General features: G+C 64.7%; 1 protein-coding gene across 1 annotated transcript; it reads right to left on the reverse strand.

Moving 5' to 3' along the window:
- Positions 1-925: 925 nt before the first annotated feature.
- Positions 926-4,901, reverse strand: LOC106894183 (creatine kinase U-type, mitochondrial). The gene is made up of 8 exons (XM_014952707.1): positions 4,578-4,901; positions 3,970-4,065; positions 3,660-3,881; positions 3,256-3,341; positions 2,125-2,248; positions 1,832-1,966; positions 1,386-1,511; positions 926-1,171 (listed from the first exon to the last, which is right to left on the reverse strand). Exons 1-8 carry the CDS (start codon positions 4,899-4,901, stop codon positions 1,055-1,057), a joined length of 1,230 nt encoding a protein of 409 aa, XP_014808193.1. The 3' UTR covers positions 926-1,054.
- Positions 4,902-9,557: the final 4,656 nt, after the last annotated feature.

The following is a 9,557-nucleotide window of genomic DNA, read 5'->3' on the forward strand; positions in this document are numbered from 1 at the left end:
TTGTCCTCTCTGCGCTGGTACCCGAGCAGATCTGGGCGCTCACGCCCCAGGCATCACTGCTGTCCTGGCACCCAAGGTCACAGTGAGTTCCTGGCACCCTCCGCTGGCATGCTCAGCCGGGGCACCCGTGGCACCATCTCCTGCATGCAGGGGAGGGGGCATCCCTGGCCAGGCCAGCGTGGTGGGAGCCCCCCACACCGGGGCCTGAGGGACGGAGGAGGGACATGTCCCGGCTGTGCTGGGGAGCGGGTGCAGGGCCTCGCCATGGCTGTGGCTGTACTGGCTGCCCTCCCCCCATAGGTGGTCTGTGGCCCAGCTCAGCTGCACACCCCCTCCAGCGCCCAGGGGAAAGGGGTGGGCTGTCACCCTGGGCCACCGCGAGGCTGCCCAGGACGGCCACAGTGAGAGCAGCCGGGCCTTCTGACCCACACGGTGCCCAGCCCGCCTGTCCCTGCTCTGCTCCTATGGGCTGCCAAGGACGCGAGCCCCCCCCCGGCAGCGTGCCAGGCCTGGCACACTCAGCTCTGATGGTGCTTTCTCTCTGCAAGCAGGAGCAGAGCCAGACCCCAGTCTGGCTTCACTGGGGCTCCCCTCCTCTGCTGGCCCCGCTGCTTTCTGTGAGCATCCCAGTAATAAACTTGTGATAGGCACCCAGTTCTGTGCCCTGCCTGCCTGCAGCACCTCTCCCGGCACGGCCCCAATTGCCCCTACCCACACACTGTCCACCAGAGCAGGGCAGCTCCAGTGCCATCCCCAGACCATTCCCCATGGCAGCAGTGGCTCAGGGAAACCCCAGGGAGGGCTGCTCAGGGCAGGTGCATGAAAGCCAGACCGTGGTGGGTGCCTCTGCAGGGGCAGAGGGCACTGGGGAGATCGTTGGGTACTGGGGAGCTGTAATAAGAAGGAGATGGAGCCATGGCTATAGCAGCGCAGGTTTATGGGGTCTGGCCTGGCGCGTTGTGGGTAGCAGGACGCAGCGACATGCTGGGCACAGAGATGGCGTAAGCTACAGGGAGAGCTGGGTCCCACGGGGCTGGCGCTGCCTTGGTCCAGCTCAGTGCCGGAACTGTGGCACCGCGGGGGGGATGCGGATGTCCTGCCCCTTCTCCAGCCGCCGCTCGCAGTCAATCAGGTAGTTCACACCATCTATCACCAGCTGCACCAGCTCCACCTGCACCAGGAGCACACACGTCCTGACTCAGGGACTGTCCTGGGGGCCAGCAGGGCACCCACTGGATGCACGGTGCACAGGGCAGGTGCTGCCACCCCCGGCCCTTTGTGCTGGCCCTAGCACATGGCTCTGAAGCCATTTGGGTGCCACAGGACTGTCACACACATGTGCTCCAGAACCTCCCTCCCCAAAAGCAGCTCTGCCCAGCACCCACCTCCGATTTCCCCAGCCGGTCCAGGTTGGAGATGTCAAAGATGCTGCCAGAAGCTGCAGTGTCCACACCACCTGTCCCACGCTTTTGTAGCCGGAGGTTCTCCAGGATCTTAGGGAAGCGGCTGTCCTGGTGCCCAGAGAAGGTGTTGGTGCTCAGCAGGACCATCAGCAAGGGAGTCAGGGCTCTGCAGCCCATCGCCCCCTTGGGCAGCCCCCCCTGCCGCTCACAGGACCCTGTCACCCGGCTCATAATCCCTGCAGGGAGCCCTGCCCTGAGCAGACACAGGCTGACACCTGGGTCCGTGGCCCCTCTGGCCAAGGACGCAGGCATGGGCTGGACCGTACACTTCCTGGGGAGACCTGAGTGAGGTTCCTGCCCCTCCCATGTGGCCGGGTTCCCTGTGCCCCAGCAGCTGGGGCTCCCCACAGATCCGACCATGGTAATACCTTGCTGAGCAGTGGCAGCTTGATGTGGACGCCCGCCCGCAGCCCGGTGCCCAGATTGGAGGGGCAGGTCAGGATGTAGCCCAGCCTCTCATTCCACATGAACTCCCAGCCTCGCTCCTGGATCAGCCGCTCCACCTGGGTTGAGGCACAAGCAGCTGTTTGGCCCCGGCACAGCACGGCCGCTCTGTGGGTGCTGTCCAGCCCCAGCCGAGCGCAGGGGCCAGTGGCACAGTGGCCCTGTGTGCCCTGTCTGCCCTCCACTGGGCTGGCACAGGGGGGAGGTGGGTGCTCACCTCCTTCAGGCCCCGACAGAACCGCTCGAAGACGCGCTTCATGTTGCCACCCTTCTCCATGGAGATGACGCGCGTGTGGTCCTCCTCATTGATCCAGATCAGGAAGGTCTTCTCATTGTTGTGCCTATGGACAGGGCAGTGTTTGGCTGCACTGGCAGAGTCCACCCAGCCACCGGTGCCAGCCCTCCCTGTGCCCCTTCTGTCCCTGCGACCACGGTGCCAATGCTGCTTGGCAGTCCCGGTGCTCTGCCTGCGCCTGTGGCATTGCCAGAGCGGAGCCCGGCAGCAGGGCAGGCAGCCAGGACATGCTGCTGGAGATGGGCCAGGGTTCATCCTCACGCACCACTGCAGGCGATGGGTGCTGGCTCCTGTGCCGTGGGCACAGGCAAGTGCCACAGGAAGGAGCAGCGCAGTGCCAGCGTGGTGCCAACCTGCCTGGGCTGGGGACAGGACCATGGCTTCTGCACCGTACGGGCAGTGGGAGGGGGCTGCGAGGCGTGGGGTGCACATAAGGGTGCTGGGTTAGGGGGCAGCTGGAGCCGGGGGCCGTGTGTGCTGTGGAGGTGTTTTCCGTGAGGCTGCTCTAAAGGCATGGTGCTGGTGAGGGCGGTGTGGGCGAGTGCGTGTGCGAGCTGTCACTCCGCAGGCGCGTGAGATGGTGCAGGGCTGTGCAGAGATGCTGGGAGGGAGCAGCAAGATGCAATGGTGGGAGGATAAGATTGGGGGCAGGCAGGGTGTGCAGGGAGCCGGGGGAGCGCTGGGGATCGCCTGGGCAGCAGAAGGCAATGGTGGGTTTTCGGCAGCCTGCAGTGCAGGGTGCCACAGGACAGTGAGCACGAGCAGGACCGACAGCAGGGGCTGGCTCCGGAGCCCCAGTCCTTAGGAGGACACTGTGGTTTGTGTATGGAGCGGGTGGCTGCTGACTGCAGTGCACAAGGGACTGGCTCCCAGGTCAGGAGTGAGCAGGGAAAGCCCAGCCCGATGTGGCCACTGAGCCTGGTGTAAAATGTGGCCCAGGGGTGCTGGGGTCTGCGGGGAATGCGGTTGGTGGGGCTGGGGCAGCTGGACAGAGCAGCAGCGTCCCCCACCTTCCCACCCCACTGACTCCCCAATGCTGGGGCAGATCCTCACCAGATCCCTCGGGCGTCGGGCCAGTCCCGGGCCATTCCTGCTGCTGTCAGGAGCGGGGACACTGGCTTGTCGAAGAGGAAGTGGTCCTGGAGGGAGGCAGAATAAGGGGGTTGCCAGGGCTGTGCTGCTGGTGCCAGGGCACCCTGTCTTACTGGCCCCAGCCTGCCGCCACCACCGCTGTCCCAGGCAGGGCAAGCTTGCTGTCCCACCTGTGGGCAGGAGGCCCTGCTTTCCCAGACAGAGAGGCAGGAGGCTGTTAGTGCACAGCCCGCCCCATACTGTGTGTCCCTTGCCAGGGAAGGGGGTCCTGGTCCCACAGGGCAGAGGGTCTGGGAAAGGAGGATACGGCCTCCCAGAGAGGCAATGCCAGGGAAGGGGTCCTGCCGGCAGCTTCTCCAACTCACATCAATGAGCTGCTGCTGCTCCTTCTCTGTCATCTCACTGAGCCGGTAGTACCGTCCCGCCAGGTCTCCGGTGAGGCCATTCAGCGCATCCACGGTCACCTTCTCCACCTCCCGCCGCTCGGCGCGGGTGCAAGCTGGCGGCAGGCTCAGCCCACGGATGCTGCGCCCGGTCCGGACCCGGGACGAGAGCACGTAGCGCTCATCAAAGTGGCCAAACTTTATCTGGAACAGACACAAGCCGCAGGACGCTTACGGGGTGGTGCTGGCGCTGGTAGGGCCCTGTCCCTGTGCCATGGGCCGGCTCACGCACCTTGCTGGCATCCAGGTCTGTGATGTGCTTCATGGTGCGGGGGTCGTACCCATTGTGCCGCTCCTGAATCACGGGGTTGAACAGTTCAGCAAACACCTGGAAGGAAGCAGGACGATGTGCAGCACTGCAGACCCAGCACCCCTCAGAGTCCCCCTTGCAGGCTCAGCGCAGCCCCACATCTGCAGGGGGACGCAGAGTGGGGCTGGGGCCACGGTGTGTCAGGCCAGTCCCGGGCCATTCCTGCTGCCGTCAGGAGCGGGGACACTGGCTTGTTGAAGAGGAAGTGGTCCTGGAGGGAGGCAGAATGGGGGGTCGCCAGGGCTGTGGTTGGTGCAGTGCGATGGTAATCCATGGGGACAACGCTGTCTGGGCAAGGGGGCTCAGAGGCAAGGATGGGGAGATCACAGAGCTCTAGGAACTGCTGCTCTGAGGGAGCCCTGTGTCCACAGGGACACACTGGGGCTGGCCCAGGGGCCCCTCCAGGTGCCTGGGCTGGGCAGGAGGAGGTGCCAGTAACATCCCGGGCTGCTGGATGTAGCGCAGGCAGCGGGACTCCTCTGGCTGCTGCAGGTGCCCTGGAGCATGGCAGGGCTCCAGCCGCCACTCACCTCGTAGGCTTCTTCATCGCCAGCCACCATGCCCACAGTCTTGATGAAGGGGTGGCCGGGGTTGTCGACACCCGTCTGGATGCACTGGTCCAAGGTCCAGCCGTTGGGGGTTGCCTTGTCACACAGCCTGGCGTAGATGGCTGGTGTCAGGTTGCTGGCCATGCAGTTGTTGTGTTTCCGCAGGTCAGGGTACTCAGCGCTGCGGGGGGAGAGGCTGGTGAGTCTTTTGGGGCCAGGGAACCCCAGTGCTCGTGCCCCTGCCCTGCAGAGACCCTTGGGCAGGGGAGCTCCAGGGAGGGAGGTGAAGCTGCTCCACTGGTCCATGGCAGCAAAGGCAGCTGGGAGCAGGAAGGCAGCCACTGGCACCACACAGCAAAGGGCAGGGAGCAGCCCGAGCCGAGGGCCAACATTGGCACAAGGACAAGAGTCCATGAGCAAATCCGGACCGTTGTTAGGGTGCGGCTCCTTATCAGGGCCCCGGGGTTGGGAGAGCTTGCTGGGTGAGTGGCGGTGGCCACGTCAGCCACAGCTGCAGGAGCCTGTGCACGGGCCACGGAGTGGGGGGGTCTCGCTCCCCTGCTCCTCCTGGGTGGCTGCTGCTGCTGCCCCATTGCCTGGCCCCAGGGCCCGCCTGTGCAGCGCATGGGGGGCACGCAGCCTGTGGGGTCCTGGCATGTCTGGCCCCTGGGCCCCCCGTCCCCTAGATGCCGGGGGGCAGGGGATGTGTTGACCCCAATCTGCAGCCGGTGGGAACCGCATGGCTCTGGCGCAGTTTATTGTATTAGGGGGGACGCTTTCCTCTAATCAGCTTAGCGGGAGGCCGTCTCCTGACCTCATTCCCACTTTAGCCGGGCTTTGGGCTTGTTCCGCGCTCGCACGGGGGGATTGGCAGGGCAGGACCCCAAGAGCGCTCTCCTTCACCAAATCCTTCCTGCTAGGAGGTGGTGCCTCTGCTTGCCTCAGTGGGACAGGACTGGCCATTGACAGCCCAGGGGACCTGGCTGGTGGCCAGAGGGGGTTCCGCAGCCCTGGGGACGCCTGTCTCCTCTCCCAGGATGGGCACTGCCTTGTGTATGGGGGTCCACGTGGGAGGAGCCAGGGCTAGTGCAGGTCCAGGTTGGTGGGAGCATCAGGCAGCCAACATCCCCAGCAGCGAGCCCTGGCAGTCTCCCAGCGCCCAGGTCCCGCTCCAGGGGAGCCAGCGCCTGGGCCCCATGCTGCAATGCAGAGAGCTGTTGCCACTGCCGCCTCCTCCCCTGCATCTGCGGGCCAAGGAATGTGCGTTGGCCCTTCGCCTACGGCTTGGCTACTGCCTGTGGCTTCCTGCGCCTCACAGAAAGAAAGGGAGGTAGAGCTCACATTGTCTGTGCTGCGTAGGGAAGCACTTGGCTCCAGCCTGGACCAGTGCAAGGAGGCGTTCGGTCAGGGCAAGAACCGGTCCCAGGCCATACAGGCAGAGGCTGCTCCCCCAGCCCACACACGTCTCTGTGCTGCGTTGAGATGCTCCAGTCCAGAGCCGGACCCATGGCATACAGGACGCAGCCTGCCTCAGCTTTTCCAGTGCTCTTGCCCCTGCCGTCAGCCGGCTACTGACCCACCTCTCCCCAGGGAGAGACTGGTAAAAAGCATTTGTGGATCAGACACATGGACAAGTATCTCCCCAGCCCCCAGCATGGCTAGTGCCACCTGGGACACTGGGACCACAGCCTGCCTGCCGTGCTTTCCACCCTGGGGGCAGTGAACTACATCCAGAGAGCCAGCAAAGGTGGCTGTGGGAGGCAAGCTCACTTCCAGCCGGCAGAAGGTTGCTTTGCTGTAGGTTTAGCAATGCTGCCTGCTATGGTCACCCCATACCTTCACTGCGGTGTTCAGAGAGTCCAAAACCCTGAGAAACTCCAGTCCCTGGCTGCAGGGCCCGTGCTGATTTAGCTCCTGACCTGATTGCACCCCCCAAGAACAGCTCCGAGTCACAGCCAGCAAACCCGGGGACTCTGCAGCCTTCCTGGAGCACCCGAACTAAGCCGAGGTGTGCCAGGATCAGCAGGGTGACACAGGGATGAAGGTGCTGGATGCCCAGTGCTGTGCCCTGCGGAGCTGTGGGGGAGGTGGCCGGTCCCTGCAGCCCTGGCTGCATCCCCGAGGGCTCGGCAGCGGCCACTGTGGGTGTCCCGGTGTCCTCTGCCACCAGCATGAAGGCGACACTGCACTTGGCCTTACTAGGGCTGTCTTGGCCCCTTGGTTTTTGTCCCCAGAACTGTTTTTTGAATGATGACCCTTCCAGCACCATCTTTTGTTCCCAGTGCCACGCAGCCGAGCAACAGGCACTGCTCCCCCCTGGCTCCTGCCCGCAAAGGCTGGAAGCGCTTCAGCGGAAGGTGGACCGCTGCCAGGAGCGGGGTGCGTCGCTGCCGCCGGCGCTGCCGTCCTGCCTGCAGCTACTGCCCTCCCTGCCCTGGCGCCGGGAGGTGCTTCATCGGGGGAGGTCTGCATCATTCCCCTGTCCACTGACTGGGCAAACCCTCTCTAGGAGCAGCAGCCCCACATCCCCCCACTGCTCTTTACCATGGCCCCCAGTGCCTGTCCTGGCGTCACGGGCTCCGTGGGTGCCCAGCTGATGGCAGCCCCTTGACAGAGGCGTGGGTGCTCATGGGGCAAGCAGTGCAGGGTGCTGCAAGCAGCGGAGCACGCGGGGTATTTTTGCAGGGAGGGGGGCTCTCAGGCTCTGCGTAAAGATGCTTTGGTGGGTAGCCCCAGTGCCACCGTCCAAACATGGCACCATCCCTCCTGTAGGACCCTGCCTGGCAGTGGGCACATCCTGCCCTTGGGTCCTCCCGGGGGTGCCCGTGCCCCCCAGCTGTGCTGCCTCCAACGAGCTGCTCAGATCTCTTAAGGCTGTTGCCAATGTCTCTCATTATTTAACTTAAAGACTAAATAAGCAAAATCCCCAGGTGGGCTGACTCTCCCCCCCAGAGTGGGGTGCTGTGGCTCCCCCGGGGGCTCCATCCAGACTCTTTTCAAGTGTCACCACGACACAAAACCATTCCCAGCCAAACAGACCCTCCCAGGAAGCTCATTTTAGAGCTTCCCAGTCACATCCCCTACCTCGATTTCATTCCCTCCTACAGACTTGGCTCAGCCCCCTCCTTCCCACGGATGGTGCCTGTCTATTCCCCCAGCCCTGTCCTTGTTTTCCACACTCTGACCTGCTGTTTGTCCCCAGCCCACTGACCCTGCCACAGCTGCACCTCTGGCAGCGTGGCCAGCTTGGCTCCTGCCTCCGGCCACAACAAGGACGCAGCCAGTGTTTTCTGTGCTCAAGGGGACACTTGTGAGCCTGGGTTAAGCGGCGACAGGCCAGCCCTCCCCAGGCCCTGGTGCCCTTGCCCACAGCCAGCAGGTCTCACAGCTCCCATTGCTTTTCCCTCACCACCCTCACTCGGTGAAGACCTGATGTCTGTGGCCCTGCAGCTGTTTAGAAAGCTCGAAAATACAGCCCTCTTGGGAGGGGGTAAACAATAACATCCAGCCTTCAGCATTCTGCAAACCTGCTCCATTTCCACCCCCTCGCTCCTGTGCCCTGACCCAGCAGGTCTGAGCCCCAGCCCCGGGCACACAGCCCCTAGCAGGAGCAGGGCTCTCCACCTGCAATGCAGCGCCGCTCTCCCCGCACGCCGTTTGCTGCAGGGACCACAGCAGCCGCATGTGTTTGGAGCAGGAACGTGATGCCGCCTTCCCTGCTCTGCTCCTCCACGGTGCACAGCGGGGAGGAAAACCTGCTTCTTGCTTTCCTGACCTGTCTCTGAGCCGTGCCAGGCCAAACGGACGGTGCCAGTGCCAGGCGGAAGGACTGGTGGCCACCACGTCCCTCTCCCCTCCCTGCCCTGTCCCCTGTGAGGCTCAGGCAGCTCCTGCCTTGTGCCTTGGCTCCCTGCACTGGGTAGGACCTGCCTCCACCTCTCCCGGCCTGGAGGCCCCACTTCCCCACTGCTAGGGCCAGCGGGGGTGAGCGGAGCAGCCATAACACCCTCCTGGGGCCCGGCCGGGCTCCCCAGGGCAGCCCTTGGCAAAGAGCAGTTTGGAGGGGGGGTGACACAAGACCTTCTGTGCTGGAGCTTGGACCTTAGCACCGCTCTGCAGCTCTGACACTTATCTGGCTTAAGGGATCAGGCACAGGCTGGGTAAATAGGGCCAGCGGCTCTTGCAGAGCCAGCATTACCTCAAAAGCACCCCTAAGCCAGACCATGGCCGTGCCCGCACCCGCCTGGCCCCGCTCAGCCCTGTGCCCATCCCCAGGAGTCCTGACTGCACATCTCAGGGCTTGTCTTTAACCAAAACGTTCCCGCAGGCTGGGGGCTGCCTGCTCAGCACCTGCGGGCCCCTCCAGGCCTCCCTTTAAAAACTGTCCCTGAGATGGAAGAGCGAGGACCTGCCAGGAAACCTTTTCTTTTGCACAGAGAAGAGCCTGTGCCCAGGGCAGCGCGTGGGAAGGCTGGTACAGCCAGATGGGGTCGGGCCAGGAGCTGCCGCCAGCCCCGGGGGCTGCGAGGAGCCTCCGTCTCTGCCCTCATCCCGGCTCCCGCAGACGGAGCTGCCGGGTGTCCCGCCAGGAGAAGGGAAAAGGAGCCCTTTTGCCGTGTCCCGTTCCCACCAGGACACTGGCAGCTCTCCCGGGATCCTGCCACAGCCGGGCCGAGCTGGGATTTTGTCCCCCGCCGCTCTGGGCCACCCCGGCTGGCTCATCTCCCCGCAAAGCGCCCCCAGACCCCAGCCCTGCTGGCAAGCGTTTGCCCCACTCCCGCCCGCCCCGGGCTGGCGGCGCAGGGGCTTCTCCCGGTGCTCTGCCACCGCCGGTAGTCCTGGGGCGCCCAGCCCGGAGCGGGGCGATGCGCCCGGGGAGGCCCCTGCCGCCCGCCCAGCGACGGTCCCGCGGTGGTACCCGTGGCGGCCTGTCCCCGCGCCCCGCCGGCCCCAACGGGTCCG

This window comes from Calidris pugnax, unplaced genomic scaffold, assembly GCF_001431845.1.
Source record: "Calidris pugnax isolate Ruff unplaced genomic scaffold, ASM143184v1 scaffold187, whole genome shotgun sequence".
NCBI classification, from domain to species: domain Eukaryota; kingdom Metazoa; phylum Chordata; class Aves; order Charadriiformes; family Scolopacidae; genus Calidris; species Calidris pugnax.

What these genes read in the sequence shown, in the direction of transcription:
- LOC106894183 (XM_014952707.1), bottom strand. Translation starts at nt 4,901, where the DNA reads ATGGACCAGTGGAGCAGCTTCACCTCCCTCCCTGGAGCTCCCCTGCCC. An exon ending in CAGACCTGGATGCCAGCAAG is followed by an intron (nt 3,882 to 3,969) that starts GTGCGTGAGCCG and finishes TGTCTGTTCCAG; the next exon opens with ATAAAGTTTGGCCACTTTGA. An exon ending in CCCGACGCCCGAGGGATCTG is followed by an intron (nt 2,249 to 3,255) that starts GTGAGGATCTGC and finishes CCCTGTCCATAG; the next exon opens with GCACAACAATGAGAAGACCT.